The 16,328-nt window shown below is 36.2% G+C and overlaps 1 protein-coding gene across 1 annotated transcript in view; it reads left to right on the top strand.

Moving 5' to 3' along the window:
- The window catches only part of SLC39A9 (solute carrier family 39 member 9), a 56,356-nt gene that overhangs the window by 6,865 nt on the left and 33,163 nt on the right, over positions 1-16,328 (top strand). Inside the window, exon 2 of the mRNA XM_076003914.1 lies at positions 11,534-11,642. Within this exon, the coding sequence (XP_075860029.1) occupies positions 11,534-11,642 (109 nt within the window). The remainder of the gene's footprint in view (positions 1-11,533; positions 11,643-16,328) is intronic.

Below are 16,328 nucleotides of genomic sequence, written 5' to 3'. Positions count from 1 at the left end.
GTGATCATGCCCCTGCACTTCAGCCTGGGCGACAGAACAAGACACTGTCTCTCAAAAAAAAAGAAAGAAAAAAGAGTATAGATTCTGGAGCTGTAGTTAGACTTCTTAGGTTCAGATTGTGGCTCTCCATTTACTGGCTGTGTGAAGTTGGGGACATTACTTGATCTTTCTTCCTTTTTTAAATTTTTTTATTTTTTTTAGACAGAGTCTCACTTTGCTACCCAGGCTAGAGTGAGTGCTGTGGCATCAGCCTAGCTCACAGCAACCTCAAACTCCCGGGCTCAAGCGATCCTGCTGCCTCAGCCTCCCGAGTAGCTGGGACTACAGGCATGTGCCACCATGCCCGGCTAATTTTTTCTATATATATTAGTTGGCCAATTAATTTCTTTCTATTTATAGTAGAGACGGGGTCTCACTCTTGCTCAGGCTGGTTTCGAACTCCTGACCTTGAGCAGTCTGCCCGCCTCGGCCTCCCAGAGTGCTAGGATTACAGGCGTGAGCCACTCTGCCAGCCTACTTGATCTTTCTATGCCTCTGTTTCCTTATCTGTAAAGTGAGGATAATAGAAGTACCTACCTAAGAGAATTGCTGTAAAGATTAAGTGAGCTAATATATGGAAAGTGATTTTAACATCATACTAAATAAATGTTATTATAATAAGGAAATGAATATTGGCAACATCTCTCTTGTATAGAACTTGGCCATCCAGAAACCACACTAATCTAAAGGACCAGAAAAGTCTCTGATTATCAGCCAAACAGCCTGAAAAGCAATCATTTTACTTGCTCTCTACTGTCTTTGATTCTCACTTGGCTCCTATGTATCTTTTTATGTAATTCTAGTAGGCTAGTGTGCCAGTTACCAATTCATGGTCTCTTGGCTTTAACTTGTGTCTTCATTGGCTACTCTGCAAAAACACATCTGGGCCCTTTAAAAATTTTTCCTCTTCTCGCTGGCACAATGTTAAGCTTTGTCAATAGAGGGTATTGGAGAGAAATTGTAAGAGAAAGGGGTTTTCCTTCTCCGTTCTGGCATGATTCCTGTAGGACAGGCAGCTTCCCCAGGGTCCAGTTCCTGCAGTGCACCCATTGTCTTTAGCGCAGGCTCTGCAGTGTGTGGCTTATCCAGCCTCCAGCTAGGCTTACTGCATGCTCAGCTCCTGCACAGAGAGTAGCTTCTCAAGCCCCAGTCCCCTCCTGCACACACAGCTGCTTCAGCAGTCAGTACTTTCCACTGGCACTAACCTTGGGCAGTTTTACAGTCTTTCCAGTGAGCCACATTCCTGTAAACAACTTTCCCTGACACCCTGGAGTACAGATTTCCAGCAACTTCTACCAGCATGGCACCGTAGAAACTTCTTTACCGTTCATTAAGCCCCAGCCCTCTTCAGCAGGGTTTGGATCTTAGCCTTTGTGGAGCCTCTTTGAGTACTCTTATTTCCGTCCGAGGGTAGTAGCTGCACCTTATAGCTGCTATTATATTATTTACACTTCTCTTTTACTAGCCAATTCCTCATTACTCTAGTCCCTTGTTATAGTCACTCTTTCCCTGTTGAAATATATTGTTTCTCTTTCCTGGTTGAACCTTGACTGATACAGCTATATAATGGTTTATAAAATCAAATACCTACTGAGGCTGAACTGTGAGAAAAGCCTGTGGTATGATAAAACAGTTCATGTCATGGTATGTGGCAGCTGACCTTCAGTGTAGGTGCCTGGGAGTCTTTAGGGAATAGTAAGAACTGTGGGCAACTGAAGAGCACATGCCATTTGACAACACCAGCCATGGTGTTGCCAAATCTTTCTATTTTTCCAAAGCTGGAAATCTGGATGTTTATATGAAACCACCTGAATTTTACACTCTGGCTACTAATTCAAATATTATTATATCACCTTGTGGGCCAAACAACCCATGTTTTATTTCTGAGTTGACAGTCCAGAACCTCTGTATTGGACTGTTTGATTTCTAAGCCCTCTACAAACCATAACAGCTAACTAGAAGGTGTGGAGAGCAAGTAAAAGAAGTAAGTCATAGCATGATGGTGGGTGAAGGGAGGGGGAACAGAAAAACATTTTGAATTATTATACAACCTCAAAGTGCAGTTGTTTAGAACCACTTCATAGAAACGAAAACATCTATGTTCACATTAAGGCATTGTGCTATTTTATTCAACCACAGTATAATTGTTAACAATAATAGCTAGTGTCAACTTACAAAATAATAGCTACAGTGACAACTTATGTGTCAGGTTCTATGTTGATTTTTAACAGTAACCTTCAAAGGGAAGAATTGCTGCCCTGTTTATAGATGAGGAAACTGAGCCTGAAAGTTTACTAAGCACAGACACTATGTAAATAGCCTCTAATTAAATTAACAAAAAGTTTTTAAGGGGTCTGGCTGTTAATATATAATAGAGGCAGTTTGTTGAAAATTTAGAAAATATGATAATGTATACAAGGAAAATTTCCTATTATCCTTCTGTTCCAGTTAGAATCACTAGCAACATTTCTGTTTCCATTATTCCTTTTCTATTTGTTTGCATTTTTTAACATGGTTGATTATGTGGTATATGTATAATTACATTATCCCTTTTTAAAATCTGGTACTATATCAGAAATATTTTCCTTTATTGTTAAAAACTTGTTCTAGGCGTTTTTAATGTCTCTATTACATTCAGTTATTTTAGGTACTGAAATTATTATTATGCATTGATTTGTTTTCATGTTCTTGCCATGATAATGTTGAATGAATATTTTTCCATCTAAAGCTATGGCCATTTTTCAGATTATTTCCTCAGGAGTAGAATGAGAAGGTCAAAGGAAATAAATGTTCTTAGGGAAGTTCTCAATCTATATTACTCATTTTTTAAATTGCATTTTTTCTGACAAATACAAATGACACTATACTCTAAAAAATTGAATATTATCATTTTTCGTTTTAAAAACTATACTAATTTAATATAGGAAAATGTTTCTTTATTATTTTAGTTCAGTTCAGTTGGACTCCTTATGTAGTAATGGTATATTTATTGCCCATGTTTTCCAGGTCCTTTTCCATTGGGTTTTTGTTTTGTTTTTGTAGAACAATCTTATCATGGGATTTTCATTTATATTTTGTACTTTTATGTTTAGAAAGAACTTTTATGCCAAAAGAAAAACAAATTAGTCTTATTTTCCAAGATTGGAGGAAATGGATTGCTAATATTATCTCCTAGAAGATGTTAAGTAACCTTTATGTCAAATGAATTAGGAAAAGGGAGGCCTATATGCCACTGGCAAAATGGCAGATAGCATAGCATTGTCCACTGGAACTTTTATCCATGTATATGGGTCTTTTTTTGTTACTTTTTCAGTTTAGTTGCTTAGCAGCTTGCTTTTTTTTTTTTTTTTTTTTGCATGCTACTGATCATGTTGAAAATAAGTAATAACAACACTTATTCTGTGCTAAGTATTTTAATGTCCTACTCCTACATAATAATAATAGTAGCAGTAGTTGCCCTTTCTTACAGAGGAGGACACTGAGACACAGGAAGGTTAAAGAACTTGCCCAGGGGTTCACAAAGCTGCTACTGAGAGCCAGGAAGCTTTTAGGCATCTTGTTTTAGCTATAAGGACTTGAAAAACAAAATTTAGATATCAGTTTTCTTCATTGCCTGTTACTAACACTCAACAGATAACGTAATGGCTAACTTGACATTAGAAACTATCTCCTTCTTGGAGTAGGTTTGTTTGTAAGAATATGGAGAAACCTTTGTTGCCTCAACAAGAGTACTCCATATCCTATGATATTTTATCTCTTCAGAACCTACAACTTTGAAGGGATCAGTCCTAAAATAAGAGGTACACCTTTGATTTTTTAGGAAATGTTAGTTCATTCTTATAGAACTAAAATGGGCATGGTACAAGTAGAATTGAGATAAACTATTTTCAATATCAAAGGCTTTTTAAATTATTGGCTTATATTTAGTTGAACCAATTTGTTTACTGTTTCTTTGAGCAGCAAAAGAAAGACCATTTAACTACGTTGGTGTCTGCCAAGAAAATTAAACTGACTTCAAAGCTCGTGCTGATAGTTAATGGCAAGGGTACAAGCTGTTGTTTTAATTAGTGTAGCTGGTTAATCCTTTGGCTCAGTCAGGCTACAACTGTAAAATTCTAAAATGAGATAACATAAAACCAATAGCATTGCACAGTTCATGCCTCTCGAGCAAATATTTCATTTCACTGACAGAAACTATTGCTTTGTGAACTCTCCTTTCATCTTGAACTACACTTGGAATTTGTAGTTCTTCTTTTTTTTTTTTTTTTTTGAGACAGAGTCTTGCTTTCTTGCCTAGGCTAGAGTGAGTGCCGTGGCGTCAGCCTAGCTCACAGCAACCTCAAACTCCTGGGCTCGAGCGATCCTCCTGCCTCAGCCTCCCGAGTAGCTGGGACTACAGGCACAAGCCACCATGCCCGGCTGATTTTTATATATATATATATATATATTAGTTGGCCAATTAATTTCTTTCTATTTTTATGGTAGAGACGGGGTCTTGCTCAGGCTGGTTTTGAACTCCTGACCTTGAGCAATCCGTCCGCCTCGGCCTCCCAGATTGCTAGGATTACAGGCGTGAGCCACCGCGCCCGGCCTTGTAGTTCTTCTTTTAAATATACCCTTTTAGTGATTTACCATAAGCCAAGGAAAGAACCTGTCAGTATTTTGTTAACTTTGATGTAAATTCAATTTGAGATTGAATTCCAGTCTGTGAAATTGTGTGAACTCTAGTGCTTGAAATGAATCAGATTTAGTATAAAATAATCAGGTAGTTAAGAAATTTTGTTTTCAAATAAAAATTAAAAGTTCTACCTGTGAAATGATAAGAAGAAAAGAAAAGAAAAGATAAAAAAAAGGATTGAAACTGTAACCTATGCCAGTGATGCTTATTTTTTTTTTGACTACTGGTCCTTCGTTTTATCAAAAGTGTTGTCTGTCACTTTGCTAAAGATTAAAACAGTGACAGAACAAGATTTTGAGCTCCTTGGAAATAAAAAGAAGTCATTGAAGATATTAATATTTGCATTAATGAGACAAATGACAGCATTGCCTCACATTTACTATGATGGACTCCTATCATGATCCTTTATTAAATGTATTTGTAAACCCCTTGAGCCATATCATAGATTCTAAATCAAATCACTAAAAATTCTTGATATAGTTATATGGAAATATATGGAAGGTATTAGGTCTGTTTCCTGGTGTAAGTATTTCAAAGAGGTTCCACTGCATTCATGTATTTGTTTAATCAGAGGCCAGTGGCAGGTACCAAGTCACCAGTGCCCTCAATGGGGGCATAATTCATCTTTCAACAAATATTAGGGAAAAACTATGTGCCAGATACTATCTTGTAAACTGAGAAATCAGCAGTAAATTAAAAACAAAAATCTTTGCCCTGACAGACCTTACAATTTTGTGGGGAAGGGGTTACAGGGACGAATAGCAAACTGTGTGTGTTCAGTGGATATGTAACTTATTTGGTGAATAATTGTGCTTTACTTAATTTCAAAATGAATTGAAAACATAATAATTTTACTTCACACTGCCTTTCTTTCAAAGAAAATGACAAACCTAGATAATTTATTCAGCTTTACCTTAATGATCTCTTCCTACAAACTCAAATTCTTTGTTTCTGAATTTTTGATGGTATTGTTATTTCATGCTTATACTTAGATCAGGGTTTTCCAGGCTTTTAGATTTCTTAGGCCAGTAATATTTTTGAAATCTGGGAGAATTGATACAAGATTACCTCCTTTTAATTTTGCCAAGTAAAAACACTAAAAATAAAAACCTTTATCACCATCATTTCTTAAAAGAAACGACATTTTAACACCAAATATCAGATAGGACATAATCTCAGAATAAAGAATAGTCCTTTACATTAAAGGAATAAAACTTTATGAAGTACTCACTATATTGTCCTTATTTCTCCTATTTCATTATGGACCTTTAGAAACTATCAATAGAGGACAATCATAACTAATTATGATTTTGGTTTTCTCTTGATTTTACGAAGGAATTTTGTTGACTCACACTATTGAAAGAGGTTGTGTGAATATCATCTGTTTTTGGAGGTAAATTTTATATAATGGATTGTATGTATTGTGCTATGCAGTGAACATTGTCTTGGAATGATTGTACCCAGCAGCAGAGTGCAGTGTCAAATCTAGTCATCCCCCTTCTAGCCTAGCCTTGTGGTTTTGGACAAATTACTTTTCATGTTTGGCCTTTGATTTTCTATCTATATCTTGAGGGAGGATCATTTCTTACATTTTCATCCAGTTCTTTTTGGATTCTATGATGATAGCTTTGGTAGCTAGTATTCCTCTTTTTAAAGCATGGGTCTAAAGATTAATAAAAACCTTCACTGTGGTTTTCTAAAAATTTACACCGAGCTCCTGTTTCATATTCCTTCAGCTGTGAACATTAATTGTTCACATGTGATACTGTGTGTGTGTTATAGAGAAGTACAGTTGTCCCTTGGCATTCTTGGGGATTGGTTCCAGAACACACATACACATACCCTCATATACTGAAATTGGTGCATACTTAAATAAGTCCTGTGGAACCTGCATTTATGAAAAGTTAGCCCTTCATATATGTGGGTTTTGCATCCCCCAAATACTGTATTTTTTATCCACATTTGGTTGAAAAAAAATCCATGCATACGTGGACCCTCACAGTTCAAACCCATGTTGTCCATGGGTCACTGTAATTTCATGACTAGGATTTTAAAGATTTACCATGATTTTTTTTGTAATGGCATTCGCCGTACTGAGATCTATTTTCTAGCTCACCAGGACCTTTGAGAAATTCTTTAAAAATTTCCATTGCAGAAATTTGGTCTGTGTAAATAAGTAAATGGAATTTGGGATGATTTCACCTTAGAAACAAGAATATCTAAAATATTAGATTCTTTTGAATTACTAAAATAAAAAGGCAGCATTTTAGGAGACTTATTTTTACTTTCATTATTGGTTTAAAGTTTCTGTTTATAGTGGCCATAAATGTCTAAGATATCCTGGATTATATATATCCCTCAGTTATTTTAAATAGTACCACTTTCACCTATAACTTAATTTGTGGTATGAACACCTCAAAAACTCACCTCCTGTTTTTATTTTATTTTTTATTTTTTAATTTAAAGAAGTTTTTTCAGAGCTGAAGGTTTGTAACTGACAGGCTGGAGCACATGGCCTCAAGAGGTCCTGAGAAAATGTGCCCGCTCTTCCTGCTTTTAAAATTTATCTCAGTGTGGTCCTTCATGCGACCCCAGAGTAGAGTATTAAGAAGCACTTGGTAAGTGCCTGGTGAATTGCAGATTGATCAAGGATTGTGAACACCACGGGTTTCCTCAAGTAGCTATTAAAATAAAATTGTGATGAATTATTTTTAAGAAATATCTGAATGACAGATAAGATTGTATAAGGAAAATTTTTGGAAGTGCCTTTTAGTATTCTACATAGACCTCTGACCTTGTTTTCAAAGAACTGCCATGAAGCCTTAGTAAATTGAATAGTTCTAAAATGAAAATCCTTTCCAGATCCTGGCTGAGGAAATTACCACTCAGTTAATTTTTTTTACAGATATATAATTTTATAGAGTCAGTGAAAGGTACAGATCTTAATATAGTTTGATGAATTTTAGTCATATGTTTACAAATGTAATTCACATCCCAATCAAGATTTAGAACATTCTGTTATCCTAGAAATTAAAGTGATGCCACTTTCCAGTTAATCTCCTCTGCAGTGCCCCCATCCCCGCCCACCGCGGGCAGCCACTGTTCTGATTTCTATCACCATAGATTGGTTTGGCCTGTTTTCAAACTTGAGATACATAAACTGGTACAGTACATACTCTTTTGTGTAAGACTTATTTCTCCCAAATGTCAGGAAAATGTTTTTGAGGTTCATCCATTCATGTTGATGTAAGCAGCAGTAGTTTATTCCTTTTTGTCAGTGAGAGGTATTCCCTTGTTTAAGTATAATACAATTTGTTTATTCATTCTCCTATTGATGGATATCTGATCCAGATTGTGGCTATTATTGATAAGGCTTCTATGAACATTCCTGTACAAGTTTTTTGTGGACATAAGTTTTTATTTCTCATGAGTAAGTACCCAAAAAGGGATTGCTGGTTTAACTTTATAAATGACTGCCAGTTTTCCAAAGTAGTTGTGCGGTTTTATGCTCCCACCAGCAATGTGTGAGAGCTCTAATTGCTCTATATCCTTGTCATTATTCAGTGTTGTTAGTCTTTTTAAATTTTGACCATTTTAATTAGTACGAAAGGGTATCATATAATTTTGATTTGCATTTTTCTGATGACGAAATGATGCTGAGCACCTTTTCATGGGCTTATTAGCTATTCATGCATCTTTTGTGAACTGTCTGTTCAGTGTTTTACTCATTTTGTAATTGGGTTGTCTCTTATTATGGAGTTGTAGCAATTCTTTATATTTCAAATACAAGTCCTTTGACAGTGTCCTAGGTTGTGTTACCCAGAAAACTGACCCTGAGAAGAAGATTTGCGTGCAGGAACTTTAATGGAGAGTGCTCTTGAGAATAACACCTGTGAGAGAAGGAGCAGGATTAAGCAGATGGAGAAGGTGAAATGTAATTCAGTTGCAATAGAGGCCTCAGCTCACCCTACAGCAGGCTCTGAAGCTGGATTGGGCCTTCGTAGATATCCTGTTGAGCCAGGGGCCCAGGCTTTCTATCTCCATCCACACAGTCCCAGTGGGCTGGTTATTGGGTATGGACTGCCCTGGGAGGAGAGGGCGTACCTCAGGTTAGGCGTTTGCCTTTGTCAAATGATCAGGGGCTCAGGACTCAGCTGTAAGCCATTGGTGGCAACACTTCCAGCAGCTGACTTGAAGGGGACTGAAATGGACAGTGTTACCACAGCATTCACCACAGATACATGTATTTCCACCACAAATGTATGTATTGTGAATATTTTCTTTCCCTATGTAGCTTGTTCATTTCCTTAATGGATCAGTGTTTCAATTTTGATGTTGAACTTTTTCTTTTATAGTTTGTGTTTTTTTATCCATGCTAAGAAATCTTTGCCAATCCCAATACTATAAAGACACTCTCCTACATTTTCTTCTAGAAGGTTTCAAGTTTTAGGTCTTGTATTAGGTTATTTAGATTTAGGGCTTGTATTTAGGTATATATTATATTAGGTGCAGCAAGAATTAATATTTATGTGTGATGTGAGCTAACACCCAAATAATTCTTGAGAGCAATCAGCTCTTTCTCTTTTAGGTACATCCCCTTCATCGCTTCCTATCTTCCCTTAATTGGCAAAGCAGAGGCATCTTTCATTTCTGTTTCCCAGAGTAGAGCATAGTCAAAATGCTAACAGGACAGTTTTCTTCCCTCGCAATCTTTTCAGTAGTTTGAATTGTGGAATTATGAAACCAAGTCCCTGAAAGGAAACAGTATACTCAGTCCATTCAGTTTTCTCCTGATTTTTGTGCTTTCTTAGGAGTGATACTTTACACTCATGAAATTTTTTTTAAATAAAGATAACTTTTATGATTTAGTTAGAGAGAATGATGAAAAGACTAATTAATTACCATGTCACTTCTACATAGAATAGAGCCAGTTTTTTCATCTTGTGTTCTCCTTGCTCTGACAGTTTGTCTCAGATGAATGCTATGATTGGCAGTGTTTTGGGGAGTTTAGAATTGATAACTTGAAAAAGACAACTTTAGAAGAGCTCAGTATTAAATAGTAAAATAGTAACACCAGTTGTTTGTTATCATTTTCCCAAAATGCCTTTAACACTTTCTTTTATTGCCTCCTATATCTTTACAAGACATGTAGTAATATTCTTATTTTACACAAGAAAGGTTGAGGTGCTGGGTTGTTAACTGATTAGGTCATGGGGTCACTTCTTTCTGACAAGCCAGTAAGTACTCCAGCCACTGGATGTATTCAGAATCCTCTCAGTTTATAAGTAGCTGATGGTCGTCCTGAACTCATGAAGGGCTGACCTGATCTGTGTGCTGGGGATCAGGAGATTCCCTTCCTGCTATATAGCAAGTATTAGTTGGTGTTGACATTGCAGCTGTAGTTCGCCCTTTGTCATGGTAGACACAATGAGATATAGATCCCTTTCCTTCCCCCTAAACAAGGAGGGAGTAATGTTTCAACCATCCTTTCAGCTAAGAACCCACTTTCCCATAGAGACAGTAGTTGCAAAAACTAGTAAGCCCCCCCCAACCTCACAGTCAGAAATTCAATAGTATATCACAGATATATAGCTACTATTATTTTTGCTAACCTCATAAAGGAAACCAAACCAGAAAGATGAAGTATATGATATACCATGAATTTATTGACATTTTTTCATAAGCAACATATATAATTATTCCCTTGCAGATTTCTTTTTTTTTCCCTCAGAGACAAGATCTTGTTATGTTGCCCAGACTGGAGTGCAGTGACTATTCACAGGAGCAATTATAGCACACTATAGCTGCAGCTTCCCAAGTAGCTGGGACTGCAGGCACATGGCACCACCCCAGCTCCTTATAGTTTTTAAAATCATTTTTCATATGTCCAAGATCCTAGGAAATCATATTAGACTACACTACTGCTTCAAGAAAATTTGAAGCCTAATCTTTTATATCTTGTATGACAGGTGGAAGTCTCTCAAAGAAACTAGGTAAAAAGAAAACAATTGGGATGAAGTTGTATCAAAACCATAGAACAGTTAAACGTATTGAAGCCTAAGTACATTTTTTTCATTGTATGAGTAATACATGTTCATTGTAGGTAAATTAAAAATATCTTTTATAAATTAAATTATATATTAAATATATGTATATATTAAGGTAAAGAATTTGTTAACATTTAATATGTACTTATTTTACTTAGATGTATGAATATTTTTATAAACTTGAGATTGTCAGTACATACTGTTAGCCACCAGCTTTTTCTTCATAACAGTACATCATGACTTTCTATATCCATGAATAGACCTATATCATAATTTTTAATGGCTGAGTGCTGTTGGTAACATAATGAAACATTATAGTTTATTTAGCTAATATTCTTTATTGGACATTTAAGTTATTTTCAAGTTTGCATTCTTAATAAGCACAGTGATCATCTTTGCATAATTCTTAGGATGTATTTATAGAAATTTTTTGTTAAAAGATTTCACATTTTGAGGCTTTAAATCTAAATTGCCAAATTGTGGTACAGATAGGTTATAGCAATTCACATTCCCTTTGGTGTTAGATAAGATTACTCATTTCTCCCTATCATGGCTAATAGACATTTCCCATATCATTGCCAACCTGGTCAATTAAAAAATGGCATCTTCTTATTTTAATTGGCATTAATTATTCAATGAAGCAGACCATTTTTCATGTTTGCTAGTCATTGTAGATGTTGGTCTCACAAATGAGCAGCTCACAGGCTTGATTGAAGATACTTTTTTGCATTCATTAATCAGTCTTTTCAATGATTTATTTTCTTCCCAGGAACGACTGAAGCTGGTGACTGTTTTGGGTGCTGGCCTTCTGTGTGGAACTGCACTGGCAGTCATCGTGCCTGAGGGAGTGCACGCCCTTTATGAAGATATTCTTGAGGGTGAGAATGAGAAGAGCCTTATTTGAGATATGTTATTGACTTGCAGGGTTTGCAGGAGAAACTTAGGGGTATTTTTTCCACACACACTTCATGTTTACCATAGAATTCTACCCTGAGAAGAGTTCTTAAGAGAGATCTTGACATCTTTGCCAGCAAACACATCCTTGGCAATTTGTGAATTGGGTGCCCTAATTCATGAATACCACTTAAGATTTATTTGCCATAATGCATGAATTCTAGTCTTTTTAACTATGACCATTCTTTTTTAATGCCCACTCAAAAGCTTCCCAAATCCCACATGATAGTGGTTGTGTTTTTAGTGTTCTTTAATTTAAAAAATATATAGAGATACACATATTTGGATTCAAGGACCATTTATTGTAAACTTTGTAGATAATTGGTGAGGACCCATGCAGTAAAAAAAGATAACTAAAAAATTAGGGAAGCCTTTCCTGCCCCTAATAACAACAAGCAGAGAGAACAGTATAGTTGTAGGAGAGTAAATGCTTGGTGAGTATCTTGGTTTCTCACCAGCTTAGCATGCTTGATTCACATTTGTGACTCAGTAAAATCACATTAGTGCATATCATGAAACTTCACAGTTAACCCGTGGAGGATTGACACCACACTGTTAAATTTGTGAGCTGAATCCTCAAATGCCACGATTCTACTGGATGTTAACAATAGTATAAAGAAATACATGCCTTCTAGATTTCCTACTAGATAAAATATAATAACTACTTTTTCAGATTTTGGTAGAGGAAAAGAACTGTGTTCTTTATCCAGAATAATGATGCTCTTATGCCTAGGGTTTGGTGGACAGAGTGGTGGCAGATGTTATCTATGAGGATTGTGGAAGTGTTATTGCAAACTAGGTCAGGGGCTGAGGATTGGTCAGCTTTAGTGGGGATCAATAATAAATCAGGAGCCTTAGAGGAGTGTTTATCATTTTTTTTGGTCACACATCCTACAGGGGCAGAGAGATGATTTACATGTACTATTGCACTCATTTAATGTGTACATTATAAAATACACTTCTAAAAACAGGTAAATTTTGAAGTCTTGAGATTTAAAGTAAATATATATAGATCAGTATTTTCTTTCACGGTCCAGTGAATCATCTTGAAGTTTTCTGGGATGTGATTATGCCACTGTAGAAATCACTATCCTGGTGTACTAGAAAACATTCGGAACATGATGAAATAGACAATTAGATATTTTTGCTTGGTTCTGTAGCTCAGAAAGAATTGTGGGTGACAGTTTTCTAACTTGTTTGATAATAAAAATTCCTTGAGGGGGTTGCATTTTAAAAGTACAGTTTCTTGCCCCCAACCTAGATTCCTTAATAGAATCTCTAGGGAAGGTACCTGGGAATATATAGTTTTAACAAGTTGTCTATGATTCTCATTAAACAAGTTTGGGAAATTTTTAAAAATATACTTTCATTTATATACTTTACATTTTCTTTTTTAACATAAACATCTGTAAGTTTTAACAAACACATAGAGTGATGATATCACCACTGCAATCAAAATACAGAACAATTCCATCATTCAAAAAAACTCCTTTATGCTATCTTTGTGTAATCAAATCTTTCCTCCACCCCAGCCCCTGGCAACCACTGATCTCTTCTCTGTGCCTATAATTTTGTCTTTTCAGAATGTTGTATAAATCAAATCACATAACTGTTGCATCTGGCTTCTGTCACTTAGCATAATGCATTTGAGGGTCATTATATAAGGGGTCTTCAAGTTCATGGAAAATATGTATTATGAAAGAAACTATGAATGGATATCAAAATTTTTTTTGCACCAAAATAAACTCATAGTAACTTACTATAACATGTCTGAACAGGATCTAGTTTGAGGATCTAAGAAGGATAAGGGCCCCTATTACAGCAACATGAATTCTAAAGCTAAAGCAAGAACAAAGTTCAAATTTATGGTGAAACTTTAGAAGAATGATGAGATCATTGGTGCTTTATAAAACATTTATGGGGGCAGTGCCCAGGAGAAATCAGCAGTTTATAAATGGACAACTCGTTTTAAGAAGAGATGAGATAGGCTGGGCATGGTGGTTCACACCTGTAATCCTAGCACTCTGGGAGGCCAATGCAGGGGGATTACTTGAGGTCAGGAGTTCCAGACCAGCATGAGCAAGAGTGAGACTCCATCTCTACTAAAAATAGAAAAATAGCCAGGTGCAGTGGCATGCGCCTATAGCTACTTGGGAGGCTGAGGCAGGAGGAGGATCACTTGAGCCCAGGAGTTTGAGTTAGCAGTGAGCTGTGATGAAGCCACTGCACTCTATCCTAGACAGTAGAGTGAGACTCTGTCTCAAAAAACAAACAAACAAAAAGATGAGATGATGTTGAAGATGACACTGGCAGAAAAAGCAATGGCTACCAAGAGGTGGCAGTAGTCCAGTCAAAGCAAAAGTGGATCAGTCAAGAGCAGAGGTAATGGCAACAGTTTTTTGGGGTGCTCAGGGAGTTTTGCTTGTTGACTTTCTGGAGGGCCATGGAATAATAACATCTGATTCTTATGAGAGTGTTTTGAGAAAGTGAGCCAGAGCTTTAGCAGAAAAATGCCTGGGAAAACTTCACCAGAGAAAACTGGAAAACTTCTAGTCCTTCTCCACCATGGCAATGCTCCTGCTCCTTCTTCTCATTGAACAAAGGCAGTTTTGCCAGAGTGCCAATGGGAAGTCATTAGGCATCCACCTTACAGTCCTGATTTGGCTCCTTCTGATCTTTTTGTTTCCTAATCTTCAAAAATCTGTAGAGGTGACCCATTTTTCTTCAGTTAATAATGTAAAAAAGAGGCCGGGCGCAGTGGCTCAAGCCTGTAATCCCAGCTCTCTGGGAGGCCGAGGTGGGCGGATTGCTCGAGGTCAGGAGTTCGAGACCAGCCTGAGCAAGAGTGAGACCCCGTCTCTACTATAAATAGAAAGAAATTAATTGGACAACTAATATAGAAAAAAAAATGTAAAAAAGGCTGCATTGACATGGTTAAATCCCAGGACCCTCAGCTCTTTAGGGATAAATGGCTGAGATCATCACTTATAAGTATCTTGGAATTGATGGAGTTTATGTTAAGAAATAAAGCTTATATATTTTGTTTTTATCTTTTTTTTCACTATTGGAGTATCTGAAGATATTTTTATCTTTTAATTCCATTTTTCCATGATCTTTTTGAAGTCTTCTCATTTGGTTCAATAGCTTATGCCTTTTTATTTCTGAATAATACTCTGTTGTTTGGATGATCCATATTTGTCTATTCCTTCACCAGTTAGAAGACGCATATGGGTTTTTTCCAGTTTTGGTGATTATGAATAAAGTCACTATGAACATTTACGTGTAGATTTTTGTTTGAACATAATATTGGCAAGTATGTATTTAAGTTAAGAAATTGACAAACTCTTTTCTAAATTGGCTGTACCATTTTGCATTCCCATCAATACTGTATGAGTTTCAGTTCTGTTTTTTCTTGCCAAGACTTACAGGTGTCTATTTTAATTTTTTATTTTATCCTTTTTTTTTTTTAATTTTGAGATAGGGTCTTGGTCTGTCTCTCAGATTGGAGTGCAGTGGTGCCATCATAGCTCACTGCAGCCTCAAACTCTTGGACTCTCAGGTGCTACTCCTGCCTCAGCCTCCCAAGTAGCTGGAACTACAGGGGAGCACTACCATGCTTGGCTAATTTTTGTATGTTTTATGGAGACGTGGTCATGCTCTTGTGCAGGGTGGCCTCTAACTCCTGGTCTCAAGCAGTCCTCCCACTTTGGCCTCCCTGAGTGCTAAGATTATAGGAGTGAGCCACTGCTCAGCGCTAGTTTTTTATTTTATCCATTCTAATAGGTGGTAGTCATATATCAGTGTGGTTTAAATTTACATTTTCCTTACTAATGATGAACATCTTCTCATGTGCCTAATTGCCATTGTTATATCTTCTTTGGTGGTATCTAATCTTTTCCCCATTTTTAAAATTGGGTTTTCTTATTGAGCTTTGAGAGTTTATTCTAGATACAAGTCCTTTATCAGATGTGAGATCTGCAAATATTTTCTCCTGGTTTGTGGCTTATCTTTTCATTCTTTTAACAGTATCTTTCACAGAGCAGTTTTTAATTCTGATGAAGTCCATTTTATCAATTCTTTTTTCATGAATTATACTTTTGGTGTCATATGTAAAACTCTCTTGCTGAACCAATCACAAAGATATTCTCTTTTGCTTTTCTCTAGAAGTTTTATAATTTTAGGTTTTACATTTAGTTTTATGAAGGTTCGGTTTTTGGCATATAGATGAATGTTCAATGGTTCCAACAAACACCATTTGTTGGAAAGAGCATCCTTTCTCTATTGAATTGTCTTTGCACCTTTGTCAAAAATCAATTGACCCTGTTTGTGTTGGTCTATTTCTGGATTCTCTGTTCTGTTTCATTGATCTGTATGTCTATCCTTTGCCAATACTACATTTTCTTGATAACTGTAGCTTTATAGCAAATCTTGAAATCAAGTAGTGGAGTCCTTCTAAATGTTCTTATTTTTCAAAATTGCTTGGGCTTTGTGTAAACTCCTTTGCCTCTCTATAAAATTTTAGAATCAGCTTGTCAATGTCTACAAAATCATGTTGGGATTCTGATTGATACTTAGTTGAATCTATAAATTTGGGGAGAATTGACATTTTA

Source organism: Microcebus murinus, chromosome 6 (assembly GCF_040939455.1).
Source record: "Microcebus murinus isolate Inina chromosome 6, M.murinus_Inina_mat1.0, whole genome shotgun sequence".
In the NCBI taxonomy this organism is placed as follows: Eukaryota; Metazoa; Chordata; class Mammalia; order Primates; family Cheirogaleidae; genus Microcebus; species Microcebus murinus.
Note: the sequence above shows the minus strand (reverse complement) of the source record. Positions and strands in the feature narration are given on the sequence as shown.